The following is a 15,071-nucleotide window of genomic DNA, read 5'->3' as shown; positions in this document are numbered from 1 at the left end:
TTCTTGCTCTTCTTGAGTCTGGAAGTTGTGAGTTGCAAACACTCGGTTTATATCCTGGATGGTCAAATAATCTTCCAGACCTTCTGGTGATTTTGGAGCCATGGTGGTGCAGTGGTGAGAATAGGGTACTGCAGGCTACTTCGGCTGCCTGCTGGCTGCCCACAACTTGGCAGTTCAAATCCCACCAGGCTCCAGGTTGACTCAGCTTTCCGTCCTTCTGAGGTTGGTAAAATGAGGACCCAGATTGTGGTGGGCACAATCGGCTGATTCTGTAAACCACTTAGAGAGGGCTGGAAAGTACTGGGAGGCTGCATATAAGGCTAAGAGTTGTTGCGAAATGCTATTTGCATTTCTGGAGAGGGTTGGTCTTTGGGATCAAATGGATCCTTGCTGGAGCTCATCATCAAGCGATGGACAATCTTAATTCCCCAGAGAAACGTCCCCCATGTAAGGTGGCAGGAACAGTCACACCTTAGAAGACAAAACTCAGAATCCTAAGGGGTTTGTAAAGCAACCCCTTCTTTGAGCCTCTGAACCCAGGTAATCCTCATTTAGCAACCACAATAGAAAGCAGTTACTGGGACGTTAAGCGAAACGATAACCGTGTGTACAATTGAACTTCAGCTTTGCTTCGGTTTGCAGACCCGTAAGGTGGGTGGGTTGCTAAATGAGGTCGTTCCTAAACAAGGATTACCTGTGTAACATTTAATCCTTAATGGGGGTGTGGGGGTTCAAAGAAGGAAACCCTGCAGGCAGATGGGGTGCTTCCTTCAGTGACCCCCCCCAAAACCCACTCAGAAAGGGGGCGTCAGGCATGTTGGAGGAGGATAAAGAGAAAAATGGGTGAGTTTATTTTACGAAATATGTCTAGTCTAACAAAGAGAAGGACTAGGGGGACATGGTAGTGGCCTTCCAGTATTTGAGGGTCTGTCCCAAAGAAGAGGGGGTTCACCTATTCCCCAAAGCACCAGAAAGGACAGGAAGCAATGGGTGGAAACTAATCAAGGAGGGAAGCAACTTGGAACTAAGGAGGAATTTCCTGACTGTGAGAATAATTAATCAGTGGAACCACTTGCCACCAGAAGCTGTGAAGGCTCCAACACTGGAAGTTTTTAAGAAGAGATTAGATAACCATTTGTCTGAAGTGGTGTAGGGTTTCCTGACTAGGCAGGGGGCTGGACTAGAAGACCTCCAAGGTCCCTTCCAGCCCTGGGATTTTATGATTCTATGCAATGGACATCTTCTCTTTCACGGTAAACGATGCTAAGTAGAGAAGGGGTGAGGAGCAGGAGGACAGAGAAGTGATGTCAAATGACAAAGACGGGGTCAATTAGCTGAACTCATGCAATGAAAACCAGTGTAACCCTGTATCCCCGTTTCTGCTTTTCTACCTGGCAAACCCACCACAAGTGTGCAGTGTGTCGTGTGCAGCGTTGTGTTCTTGAAGCTCTTCGGATCTCCCTCCCTGACGCTCTCCAGACTTCCTCCTGCCGCGGCTTTGTCACCCTTTCCTTTCCTTTGGCCCCTTCGGGGGTGGCTTTGCAGGCTGGTGGGATTCCTTTGGGCCAGGACCTGTTTCTGGGCGCCCTCTGTCCCCAGGGCAGTGGGGCTCTTTTCCAGCTGGGGCCGCACTCTGCTTCGCCAAGGGGGACACATGACATGGAGGCCAGAAGACGTTTGCAAACTGGCACTGATGATGTTACCTTGTTGGGTGACGAAACGTCTGCAAGAAAAGCTCAAAGAGCACCAAAGACCTGCTCCTCTTCCTCTTCCTCCTGCTCCTCTTCCTTCTCCTCCTCGTCCTCCTCTTTCTTCTCCTCCACCTCTCCTTCAACCTCCTCCCCTTCCTCCTCTTCCTCCTCCTCTTCCCCCTCCTCCCCTTCCTCCTCCTCCTCCTCCTCCTCCTCCTCCTCCTCCTTTCTCCTCCTCCTCATCTCCTTCAGTCCCATCCCCTTCCTCCTCTCCTTCAACAACCTCTTTCTCCTCCTCTTTCTTCTCCTCTTTGTCATCCTCCTCCTCTTCTCTTTCAACCTCCTCCCCTTTCTCTTCCTCTTCCTCCTCCTCTTCCTCCTCCTCCTCCTCCTCCTCTTTCTTCTCCTCTTTCTCATCCTCCCCCTCTTCTCTTTCAACCTCCTCCCCTTTCTCTTCCTCTTCCTCCTCCTCCTCCTCTTTCTCCTCCTCCTTGTCTTCTTCAGTCTCATCCTCTTCCTCGTCTCTGTCAACCTCCTCCTCCTCTTTCTCCTCCTTCTCTTTCTCCTCCTTCTCTTTCTCCTCCTTCTCTTTCTCCTCCTCCTCCTCCTCCTCCTCCTCCTCCTCCTCCTCCTCCTCCTCCTCCTCCTCCTCCTCCTCCTCCTCCTCCTCCTCTCCTCCTCATCTCCTCCAGTCTCATCCCCTTCTTCCTCTCCTTCAACCATCTCCTCCTCCTCTTCCTCCTCCTCCTCTCTGCAAATCTCTCTCCCTTCTAACACGGAGGATGTTCCCTAGTTGGGTGATGAGATGTCTGCCAAGAAACAACCGAGAGTGTGTCAACTAAGAAAACTCACAAAGATATAAGAATATAGTTTCACATAATTGAAACTTGTGTCGTCCAAAAGACTGCCAGCAGACTTCTTCCCTGGGACTCTTCCAGAGTTGACAGCTAAGCCTGTGATTCTACACTGGTGTCCCGACCATGCCAGCTGTGCATAAGAGAGGGTGGCCTCTTGGGTTGTGCCCTCACCAGCCCCCACTTGGGAGAAAGTTAGGACCTCCTGGGCCTCCCCATTGACTGCCCCAGGCCAGCCCCGTCTCCTAGCAACCCTGCAGGAGAACCCACTGATGTCAGCCTCTGGATGCTGGGAGTGACTTGAACAATGTGGAACAGGTGCCTGGAGCCATTGCACAGGATGGCTGGGCCAGGGGAGCGGCTTTGGCTGGCTGGGGCCTTGTTGCAGCTGGTGGCAACACACAGCGACAGTCCAAAGAGTCAGCCTGGCATGGTGGGGGAGGAAAAGGGTTGCCTGGATGTTCTGATTAGCAGGTAGGGCTGGGGATACCTCAGCAGCTCCATGCAGGACTGGCCTATGGCAATTCATGACAGCCAACTCACCACGGCCAACTCGTGGCAGGACAAGAGTTACATTAATATAGAAGAAATAGATGGAATCCTTAAAGAAAGGATGCACAAGGAGGGACAGAATGAAATGCAAACGGCAAAAACTAAAATAATTTTTATTTATTTGAAATTAAATAGAATTGTTAATTTGTCCCACAGTGAGTTGGCCATGATGAGTTTATTTATTTGGTTTGTCAATTGCTTACAAGATAATAGGTATAAGTAAAAACATAGTTATGAATACATGGATACATGTAAGAAAAATAAAAAGAAACAATAGGACAGGGACGGTAGGCACGTTGGTGCGCTTATGCACGCCCCCTACAGACCTCTCAGGAAAGGGGTGAGGTCAATAGTAGACAGTCTGAGGTTAAAGTTTTTGGGGTTTGGGGAAGAAACCAGAGTCAGGTAGAGTATTCCAGACATTGACCACTCTGTTGCTGAAGTCATATTTCCTGCAATCAAGTTTGGTGCGATTAACTTTGAGTTTGTATCTCTTGTGCGCTTTTGTATTGTTATGGTTGAAGCTGAAGTATTCATTGACAGGTAGGACATTACAATGTATGATTTTATATACCATACTTAGATCAGACCAAAGACGGCGTAATTCAAGATTTTCTAGGTCTAGAATTTCAAGTCTGGTGGCATAAGGTATTCTACAACAAGTAGAGGAGTGGAGAACTCTTCTTGTGAAATATTTCTGGACTTTCTCAACTGTATTAATATCAGATACGTAATGTGGGTTCCAGACTGATGAGCTGTGTTCAAGTATTGGTCTAGCAAATGTTTTGTATCCTCTAGTTAGTAGTGTGATATTACCAGAGAAAAAGCTATGTAGGATTAGGTTAACAACTCTTAATGCCTTTTTGGCTATGTAGTTACAGTGGGCTCTAGCACTTAGATCATTAGTGATGAGTACTCCAAGATCCTTGACAGAGTTTGGATCACCAACAAGGTCTTGACTATTCAGCCTGTATTTTATTTTCTGATTTTTTTTGCCAATATGTAGGACAGAGCATTTATTTGTTGAGATTTGAAGTTGTCATTTGTTTGACCATTCTGATACATAGTCGAGGTCTTTTTGAAGGGTAGCAGTATTGTCTGTGGTGTTGAATAGCTTTACATCATCAGCGAAGAGAACGCAGTTGCTCTTAATATGATCACAGAGGTCATTTATGTAGAGTATGAAGAGAGTTGGTCCTAGAACACTGCCTTGGGGGACACCACTATTGACGGGTACTGAATTTGATAGGATGCTCCCAATTTTGACCATTTGTTGTCTGTTTGACAGGAATGCTTCTGTCCAGTTATGCAGTTGTCCAGAGATACCATAAGATTTTATTTTTAGGAGTAGTTTGTCGTGTACCACTGAATCAAAGGCTTTACAGAAGTCTATGTAGATTGCGTCTATTGCTTTGCCCTGATCGAGTTGTGTCGTCCATATGTTTTTGCAGTGTAAGAGTTGCAGATTACAGGATAGTTTTTTCCTGAAACCAAATTGTTTATTGGAGAGTAGGTTGTTTGTCTCTAAGTGGAGGATAATGGATTGGTTAATAATTGATTCCATGAGTTTACAGGTAACGCAGCATAAGGAGATTGGTCTGTAATTTTTAACTAGGCTGGGGTCTCCCTTTTTGAAGATGGGGATGACCGTGGCTTGTGACTATAGGTTTGGCAAGGAGCTGGTCCTGCAAGATTTTTCAAAGATTATGCTTAGAGGTTCGGCTATGGCAGTGGGTAGCTTTTTTAAGAAGTAGGCACATATTCCGTCTGGTCCAATAGATAGAGATGGTTTTAGATTGCGTAGTGCTTTTTCAACATTGTCTTCTGTAAAATCGATGTTCATGAATATACTCTGACAAAATGGGGCAAAACTCACTTGACAATCACCTCGCTTAGCAACAGAACTGTTGGGGGTCTCGATTGCCATCGTAAGTCAAGGATATTCCCACCCAAGCCACCCCTGTACTTCTTGTCTCCTCTCAGCCCGTGGCGAGCGACCTTTGGCCCCCGACCCGGGCAAGAGCATGCAAATTATGGGTGGCATCAACGCCTTGCCTGGAACGTGGCTGTGGCTGGTGAGCTTCCAGGTGCCGTCTGCCAAGGGACCTCAGCACCTGTGTGCAGGATCCATCCTTGGCCCCCACTGGGTGCTCACAGCCACCCACTGCTTCAAATCAGGGAAGAGGCAGGAAGCCTCACACCTGGCTGCCCCAAAGGTCCCTACAAGACCAGGGCTGGTTGAGGTTGGCTTGGATTTTGTCCCTGGGAAACATTTTAGAAATATCCATTTCAATTCAGCCAGAAAAGAGCTGGAAGGGACCTTGGAGGTCATCTAGTCCAACCCCCTGTTCAAGCAGGAGACCCTGGAACATCCAACCCATGAAACAGAAGTTGCCTTCGGAAGTGGTGGGAGCGCCATCACTTGAGACCTTCGAGAAGAGATTGGACTGCCCCCTGTCAGAAATGGTGTAGGGTCTCCCGCTTGGGCGGTGGGTTGGACTAGATGGCGTACAAGGTCCCTTCCCATTCTGATTATCTAATATCTGTTATCATGGTCAAGCAAAATGAAGAGGGAGCATTTGTATATTTAAAAGGGCATATTCTGTAAAACATATTACGAATATACATGTTTTTAGTTATTAAATTTGAATTCATGCCAGTCTCTTCTTAAAAACTCCCAGTGATGGAGCACCTACCACATGTAGAGGGAAGCCGTTCCACTGGTTAATTGCTGTCGCTCTTAGGAAGTTTCTCCTTAATTCTAGGTCACTTCTCTCCTTGATTTGGTTTCTATTTTCCCAGATTCAGAAATTTGGAATCCCCAATGTGAAAATTCCATCGTTCATCTATGATAACACAAAACACGACACACAAGAGATGGCGAGACCCTAGAACAGGGGTGTAAAACTCGCGGCCTGCGAGCCAGAGGCCTCCCATGCCGGCCACGCCCACACCCGGTTTAGCAAAGGGGGAAAAAGTAGACCTAGAATAACAAGAGTTGGAAGGGACCTTGGAGGTCACCTAGTCCAACCCCCTGCTCGAGCAGGAGAGTTTATTCCAAATATTAGCCTCTACCTAAGATCGAATCCACAGCCTCCTGATTGTGAGTTTATTGTGATGGTGGGGACGCCCTAGGAAGATGGCAGAGAAGAGGAACAAAAGAAGACAAGAGCCTGGAGGTTAAATCCTACGAAGAGCAGCTAAGGGTATGCTTAGCCGTACGAAGAGAAGGATTAGGGGGACAGGGTAGCATCTTTCAATTCCCGAAGGGCAGAACAAGAAGCAACGGATGGAAACTAATCAAGGAGAGACGCAACCTGGAACCAACTATTTCCTGACAGAGCAATGAATCAAGGGGAACAGCTTGCCCCCCACAGTTGAGGATGCTCCATCACTGGAGAACTTCAAGGAAAGAGGGGACAACCATTTGCCTGAGTTGGTAGAAGGACTCCTGCCTTGGGCAAGGGTTGGGTTAGATGACCTTCCAAGTTCCCTTCCAGCCCTATAATTCTATGAATGCTTAGCTAACTCCCCAGGTCTGCTGCAGTATTGTCAAAATGAGGTTTATCCTTCCTTTCCGAGTTTAATATGTGCCCTCAAAGCCATTAATTTTGGTCGACATCTCGTTTGCATGTGAAATGCTAATAATTTACCTGTGTCAGAGTTCAGGAGTGTGGGAGGCGCACCTCAAGGGTTTAGAGCCAGTGGATGTTTGAGGCTAACATAGAGAGCTCACGTTGAAACATCCATTGGCCTGCCGCTCACAGATCATTGCCGTCCCAGGGGATTGTCGTTGGTGCCACAGACATTTCCAACTTGCTGGACACTGTACAATTATGCTCCATCGACCGCATCATCCCTTACCAAGGGTACAACCCACAAAAAGTGAGGCCAGCAACATTGCCCTGGTAGAACTCAGCAGCCCGGTGATTTTTGACGACTATGTCCAGCCAGCTTGCTTGCCCCACAGCACAATGGACTCCGAAACCTTGTTCTCCGACTGCTACGTCAGTGGCTGGCGCACCACCACCCAGAGGGGTAAGTGAGGAGGGTGGTAAGTGGACCAATCTAGAACTAAGGAGGAATTTCCTGATAATCATCATCATCATTTAACAACCCCATAATCCCTTGCGGGGTGGACTCTGGAGCTAGCAGAGTTGCTTATTGGCTGGATGCCCTTCCCTGTCACCAGTGTGTAGTTATATTCAGCACATATATTCTCAATGTGTCCAGAGAGATAAATATCTGCCTCTACCTAGGATCGAACTCACAGCCTCCTGATTGTGAGGCAAGAGCTCCACCTCTAGGCCACTGCACCACTAAAGGACTATGATTAGTCAATTATATCCTTTTAACGACCCCATAATCCCTTGCGGGGTGGACTCTGGAGCTAGCAGAGTTGCTTACTGGCCGGATGCTCTTCCTGTTGCCAATGCGGAGTTTTGTTCAGCAGATATATTCTTAACATGCCCGGAGAGCCGAAATCTCGAGGGGTGGGTGGGGGTATGTGGAAATAATATCCGGCTAATCTGTCATTTTTGCTCCAGGCAGGGAGACCTCTGCGATCTTGCAGGAGGCCAGAGTGAAGATCCTGGAGACCAGCAAATGCAACAGCAGCTGGTGGTGCAATGGGGCCACGAGTCCTCGCACCCTGTGTGCCCGATATGAGGACGGAGGCATCGACACTTGCCGAGGAAGGAGCTGCTTCTTCCAACCGCGATGGGTGACAGTTCATTGGGCCTCTGAGCAGGGCTGGGCTGCAACCGGTTGAACAACCGGGTCTGTGAGTGCGCGAGCGCAGCATCCACTAAGCACCACTTTGAACCACTCCAGCTCACCTTCTAATCTTTGAAGGAAGACCCGATCTCCTTTCCTGAGACTGAACTGCCAGAGGTGGACACCGTCCCTTTGCCCAAAGAACCCCCTCCGGCAGCCCCTGGCACCACTGACGAGACAGATAGAGTGCTTCTGCCCATGGAAGTCCCTTCATCACCCCCTCCGAAGCCAGAAATGGCGATCGCAAACCGTCCTAGGTGTTCCCCTAGCAGAACCTGACACCCTCCAAAGCTTTTCGGAAGGCCAAATGATAACGCTGCCCATGTGCAGACGCGCCTTCCCCCAGAGATGGAGCATCCTTCTGCCCTCTGTACTCATCCACCCTGCCACTTCACCCTCACCTCTTGGACTTCTAGGCGTCTCCGTAGGGGTAGTGCTCACCTTAGAACCTGCTTGTAGTTCCCACCAAATCAGACCTGCAGCTCCAGCCCCGCTCACTATCCCTGCAGATAAAACCTTGTGATAGACTTTCCAGATCACTTCAGGAGGGAAACCAAATTGGATCGTCTCTATCAGAAGAAGCTCAATCAGACCCCAAAGTCCACCATTTGCTGATGCGGTCTGTAGAATTTTTATATAGAACAGGGTTGGAGGAACCTTGGCCCTTCTACTCCCAGAATTATTCTTCTTCCAGGCTGGCTCAGGAATTCTGGGCATTGAAGTCCACAAGTCGTCATAGGGCCAAGGTCCCCCCCCACCCCCGATGTAGAAGATGACGGGACAACGCCATAGATATGTCAGAGCTGCTTTATTGGAGGACCCATAAATGGCCGAAGAGACACTCTGAAGCAGGGGTCTCCAACCTGGGCCATTTTAAGACTTGTGGACTTCAATTCCCAGAGTTGAAGTCCACAAGTGGCCAAGGTTGGAGGGCCCAGCTCACTCATCCAAATAGTCTCCTAGTTGCTTCTTTGTGGATTGCAGGCCGACTACTGCCAATAGACATAGGAGCCGATTCCAGGCCTTCACCCAAGGCAATTGTTTGGTCCCAACCTTCAGGGCTGGTGCTGTGTGTTCCCAAAGATGCAATGATGATGGGAAAACACAGCTGTGGGATAGCCCATGGCAGATGTTCAATTCAGGATGGTCAGGAAGAGATCTTTCAACGAGCACCCGCCCCCTTTTAGCTCAGGGCATCACTACAACACATGGACATGTGACCAAATGTCAGTACACCAGGCAAAGAAAGTCTCTGCTTTGGCTTCCTTCATTTCACTGATAATTTGGGGACTATAAGGTGGTTGAGACGATTAGAAAGGTTGGGAGGTGTGCCAAGAATCCTTTTTCTTGCTGTTAAACTTGAAGACTGAGTTAGACAGCCCAAAACTTCATTCCGCCGAGATGTCAGTTACATTAGCGGACAGAAAACATGGTACTTAAACATTTGGGAATCTCATATGTAATTAAATATGATTCTCTGTTGTTTGAACATGAAGTATGGTTCGTTTGCAAAAATATATTCCCAAGACAAGTACAGCGGTACCTTTGATGTTCATTGTTAATTGGTTGTGGAAGGAACAGTGAGTACTAGGAATTTTTCCCATAAGAAATAATCTACTGACAGGTTCTAGATTGTGTGTTGAGTACCAAGTAAACTATGAGTACTGAGACAAAATGTTCACTTCAGAATGCATCGCGTGTGGAATTTGATGGGTTTCAAAGCAGTGGAGTAGCGATGTACCATTGCACAGGAAACAGTTGGGGTGGGGGAGGTGAAGTCATCTCTGTGGTTTTAATTCTTTTTCTCTTGCAGGGAAAGAGTTTGTTGTCTGGGCCGGTTGGCTAAAGCAATTAACGTCTCTCAGCAATGAACTTCTTCAGGGCCTTAGACAAGGCGCATCTGTTCCAATCTGATGCACCCAGATTTAATTGGGCCAGCTGAGAATGAGAGGGTGTGTCACCTGAAGTAGATCAAAGCACCAGGTTATTAAAAATAGAATATAATGAGATGATAGAAAAGGAAAGGAGAGGGGAAGGGGAAGGGAAGAGAAGGAAAGGAAAGGGGGAGGGAGGGAGGGAGGAAGAGGAAAAGAAAAGGACAGAGAAGGGAATGAAATGAAGGAAAGGGAAGATAAGGAGAGGAAAGAGGAAAGAAGAAAGAAGGAAGGGAGAAGGAAAGGAAATGAAAGGAAAGAGGAGAGGTAAGGGAAGGGAAGGGAAGGGAAGAGGAAATAAAAGGGAGGGAAGGGAGGTCAGGAGAAGAAAAGGGGAGGGAGGGAAGAAGAGGAAAGTAAAAGTAAAGTAAAGGGAAGACAGGGAAGGGAAGGTAGGAAGGGAAGGAAAGAAAGAGGAAATAAAAGGAAGGGAAGGGAGGGGAAGAAAAGGGGAGGGAGGGAGAGAGGAAGAGGAAAAGAAGAGGAAAGGAAAAGGAAAAAGGAAAGGGAAGGGAAGCCAGGGAAGAGAAGGGACAGGATAGGATGGGATGAGAAGTTCACAGTCAACGAATTTGCCCTGCTAGGGCTCAGCAGCCCAGGCACCTTGGAGAGCCCAGGGCAGAGGCTGCCTGCCTACATCCTGTCATTGGGTGTGTGTGTGGGGTGGGGTTTCCTTCTCAAGAGTCTTCAGTGTTGGCTGGGGAGGGAGGGGGGGGCTGACACCCAGGAGAGGAGCATGGAGGTGCGGAGAGGGACCCAGGCGGGTTCAGCTGGAGATGCAGCCACGGAGCTGCACAACTGGAGAAGTGAGGAGGTCAGCCTGGCCGCTAAATGTAGGCTAGTCCAGTGATCCCCAACCTTTTCTACGCCGCGGCCCGGTACCGGCATCAGCTGGGCGCCGCCATCTTTTTGATGAAAAGTGCTTCGGTGACCTCACCGGAAGCACTTTTTCATCAAAAAGATGGCGGCGCCATGCTCCGGTGAGCTTTTCCGGGTAGAGATGCGCCGCCATCTTTTTGATGAAAAGTGCTTCCGGTGAGCTTTCTACCGGAAAAGCTCACCGGAAGCACTTTTTCATCAAAAAAGATGGCGGCGCCAGCAAGCCAGCGGCCCGGTAGGACTTGTTCCGCGGACCAGTACCGGTCCGTGGACCGGTGGTTGGGGACCCCTGGGCTAGTCCACTCCATCGTGTTGCCCCGTATCTACGGACGGTTGCAAAAGCCGGACCTTAAGCGAGACAGGAAGAAAATCGGCCCCTTTTGAGCTGCGGTGCTGGAGAAGATGCTCCTGCGCCCCCCTCGGGCAGCAGAGGGGACCAACAAGCCAGTCCTGGAGCGCACAACTCGAGGCATCTCACTGGAGGGCAAACAGCACAAAACGGCCTCTCACTTATTTTGGCCGCATCCCGTGCGAGGAGGCGTTCCCTGGGTTAGGTGGCAAAGAGGCAGCAGTCAAAGGAAACCGGGCCATCGAAGAACACGCGGCGGCTGGACACCCTCCAAGCTGATGGCTGCGTTGCCCAACGTTTGCTGCTTGGTGGTGGCGGAAGGCAGGAAGAGGAATGGGCCGCGAGAGGCTTGTGTGTGCGCGCGGGCAGCTAAACTTGCATGAGAATCAGGCCGGCGTACATGTGCAGGTGCGCACAGCTCAACTTCCACAGGTTGAGCTGCACATACATGAGCACGCAGTGGCAGCCTGCCTCTGGCACAAGTTGAGCTGCCATGCGCCCATGCAGGTGCTGGCTGGCTGTTCCCACAGCCCAGTTGCAAATAGGCCACGGCCCGATACTGAGGTGTGGTCCAGGGGTTGGGCACCCCTGTGCTAGAGGATGGGGAGAATGGCTTCCTCCTCTTCCTCTCTGCAAACCCCTCTCCCTTCTAGCCCTTATGATGTCACCCAGTACGGTAATGAAACGTCTGCAAGAAAACCATCCGACTCAGAGAGCACCGAAGTCCTCCTCCTCCTCCTTTTCTCCTCCTCTTCCTCCGCCCCCTCCTCCTTTTTCCAAACCTCTCTGCCTTCTAGCACCGAGTAGGTTGCCTAGTTGGGTCATGAAATGTCTGCAAGAAAACCATCCAACTCAGAGAGCACCACAGCCCTCCTTCTTCTCTTCCTTTCTTCCTCCTCCTCCTTTACTCCTTTTCCTCCACCCTTCTTCCTCCTCTCCTCCTCCTCCTTTTTGCAAACCTCCCTGCCTTCTAGCACCGAGTAGGCTGCCTAGTTGGGTCATGAAAGCCAGGCAGCTCAGAGAGCACCAAGCAAAAACTCACATCCACTTCCCAGGCCGTTTTCTTCAACCTTGCCTCGGCGTGTGGTGAGCCCCGCCCGAAGCTCCCCCCTTCGTGCGCTTGGCTGCCTCTCCGTCCTGCTCAGGGGCTGCCCTGCCCAGCCATGAAGGCCTCCCCTCGGCCGGCTGCTCTCCCTCGCTCCCACATTCCACCGGGAGAATGTTGGGGGCCGCAGGCAGCTCTTCCTGACGTCACACAGCCCCCATTCTATGATGTCAAGCTGGAGAGAGCCGGAGGATGAGCGGGCTGCTCCTCTGCCTTCTGGCCCTCATCACAATCTGGACCATGCGTGCCCAGGAGGACAACTGCAAGTAGGTGGCAGCAGGCGGAGCAGGGCGGGGGTCCCAGTCCAGCAACCCCTCCCTCTTTCTGCCGAGGGAGAGGGGCGGCTGGCAGTTCCACAGGTTACAAGGAAGAACCTCCGCCAACTCGGGAGATCCACGGCCAGGCAGCCTCTGGTTCCTCAGCGACCATCAGCCAGTCAAGAAAAAGGCCAACCAGATCCCCAAACTTGGGGAGGGGCAATGAGAGGCAGGCCAAGCCCCCCTCCCCCTCCAGCGTGGGCTGTGGAATAAAATGGGGAGCATCAGCCCAAAGGCTGGGATGAGCCCAGGGAGGCGTCCAGCGTGGCCGCTGAGGGGTGGATCTTCTCCAACCTGCCCGGGATTTGCATTTGAGACACACCTGGTGGGGTGAAGGTGAAGGCCCCCCTAGTCAGAGTTTTGCAGCGTTAATTCAGCGCCAGAAAAATAAACACAGGTGGCTGATGCTTCATTTTAACATCTTTATAATCATAATAAGTAGATTTTACAAACCAGTGGTAGATTCCTCCAACATGGAGCAAACTTAGACAGAAACATATTGCAAGAGCTTCACCAGCAACTCGGGAGCTCAGAAACAGACAACGGTTTCACTTTAGTTCAGCAGGCAAGCAGAGGAGAGAAGCCGTTTCATTTTCAACAGACAGACTCAGAGCTCAACATAGCTGCAGAGTTGCAGAGCTTAATATAGAGCCATTCCTAGGCTACTTCTAGTTTCAGTTTCCAAACAGTCCTCATGGGCTGACTTAGTTGCTATGCCTATTCATTGGCTGACCTGGTTACCATGCTCTATTCCTGTTCATGAATATACTCTGACACACCCCTTCAAATTAGAAGCTGCAGAGGAAAAGAGGGGCAGGTGTTCCTCCACCTGTATCCCCTTCTCCCCTCTCTTGTCCACCTTTCTGGAAATCTTACCACCAAGATCCAGAACTTCTCCTCCTCTTCCTCCATGACCGTGAAGCAACTAGGTTCCATCACTGGGAGCTTTTAAGAAGAGACTGGGACAGCCCCTTGTCCAGATTGGTGAACCTTTTCGGCACCGAGTGCCAAAACGGGAGCCTGTGCGCATGGGAGAGTGCCGGAAACCAGAATAGCAGCTCCCTGGTGCGTGTGCCAAGAAGCTGAGCTTCTGGTTTCCAGCACATGCATGCACACTGGCCATCTGGTCTTCTGGTTTCTGGTGTGCATGCGCGCGCATGAAGAGGGACTGCTCTTCTGGACCACTGGCCAGTGCACATGCACGCACCGGAACATGGAAGAGCAACGGGTGACGGCTGGCATGCCCAGAGAGATGACTCTGCGTGCCGCTTCCGGCACTCACGCTATAGGTTCGCCATCACGGGGATAAAGTCTCCTGCTTGAGCAGGGGGTTGGACTAGAAGACCTCCAAGGTCCCTTCCAACTCTTGTATTACAAAGACATTGAGAAGGAGCTGCTAGCAGCTCCTTGATTTGAAGGGAGCAGCAATGTGTCTTGCTACAAGAACACACGCAAAAACACACAGACACACAGACACCAAGGCTTATGATGACACACATACAGAGGTTATGATGAAGATAAATCCAGCAGCTGTGCATTGCACTCCTCTGCCACCTAGTGGTGGGTTTTCAGCAGCTCAGCAAGGGAATGGCTTTTGGAAGTGCGCCCTCTGAAGGGCAAACATAGCTCCTTCGTCACCATTTTCATCGCTGCTCAACTAGTTGTTCCCAACCATGCAGGTTCTTCAAACCATGAAGCTGTTCAAGTTGCTGCTAAGAGAATCCATTATATCCAACAATTGTCTTTTGCTGGGAACTGGAAGTAAACTCTGGTTTCTGGAAAAAGAATGCCAAAAATCGTGGCCATGTGACAATGGGATACCACAAATAAACTATAGATGCAAAAATGGTTGTGAAATACCCAAAATGCAACCTTGCCTGTTCATGGGAGTCCCAAAGGTGCTTTCCCAAAAGACAGCTGGACCCTGTTTTTGCTTGAAGAGGTTTTTTCTTCTTATCCGAGAAGCTTCTTCAGTTCTGACTGAATGATGGAGAATGGAAGGCTTTTCATATTCCTGGCAGTCTTCTGGTCATTAGTATTCTTTCTGAGAGTCATTGAAGCCACTTGGAGGTTTATCTGTGCCCTCAGGATCACCTGAATCAGAGTGCAAATGGGTGCGGAATCTTCTGGAAACCCCCCCTCAGTTGAGAGGGGGCTGTTGAATCCTAACATAGAGGGCCCAGCGGTGGTTTTCTGTCCTGTCTCATGAGGTGGATTTGTGGCTATGCAGATAGATAATTCCACAAAACATCCATAACAAAGTACATTTATGGGTACATCAGGTATCTTCATAACTCACATTTGTGACGAAGCTCTTCTATAATGACTAATCCTTTGTATATCAGCATTGCAGGTAAAAAATGGTTATTCTCCTAACCCATCACTTAGCGATAGAAAGAAAGCTGTTATCGGTCCATGAGTCCAGGCAAGAATGGAGGAAACCTCCCTCAACCCCTCGAGGGTCAATTTAGTGACCAATCAGGATTACAGATGTAACCACGTGACATGAACTACGTTTCCCAGGATACCTTTAACTACATTTACCATGATTCATTCCCTTAAGGGGACAGCTCACAATTCCTAAGTAACTAACCAATAGACCGGCTGGGACAGC

The 15,071-nt window shown here is 49.7% G+C and overlaps 1 protein-coding gene across 1 annotated transcript; it reads left to right on the top strand.

Moving 5' to 3' along the window:
- The first annotated feature begins 410 nt into the window (after nt 1-410).
- On the top strand, nt 411-8,396 carry LOC148130301 (transmembrane protease serine 2-like). Its single transcript, XM_087969171.1, has 5 exons — nt 411-447; nt 5,081-5,184; nt 6,865-7,135; nt 7,645-7,773; nt 8,290-8,396. The coding sequence occupies exons 1-5, from the start codon at nt 411-413 to the stop codon at nt 8,394-8,396; spliced, it is 648 nt and encodes a 215-aa protein (XP_087825297.1).
- Nucleotides 8,397-15,071: the final 6,675 nt, after the last annotated feature.

The sequence above is a fragment of the Notechis scutatus genome, chromosome 6, assembly GCF_049901735.1.
Source record: "Notechis scutatus isolate UNSWTSFEM ecotype Mainland chromosome 6, rNotScu1.2, whole genome shotgun sequence".
NCBI classification, from domain to species: domain Eukaryota; kingdom Metazoa; phylum Chordata; class Lepidosauria; order Squamata; family Elapidae; genus Notechis; species Notechis scutatus.
This window is presented reverse-complemented; position numbering and strand designations above follow the sequence as displayed.

Excerpts from the sequence above, each read along its gene's own strand:
- LOC148130301 (XM_087969171.1), top strand. The coding sequence starts at position 411 with ATGGACAATCTTAATTCCCCAGAGAAACGTCCCCCAT. Across the intron at positions 7,136-7,644 it reads GCGCACCACCACCCAGAGGG|GCAGGGAGACCTCTGCGATC; the intron begins GTAAGTGAGGAG and ends TTTTTGCTCCAG. Across the intron at positions 7,774-8,289 it reads TGCCCGATATGAGGACGGAG|GCGTCTCCGTAGGGGTAGTG; the intron begins GCATCGACACTT and ends TTGGACTTCTAG.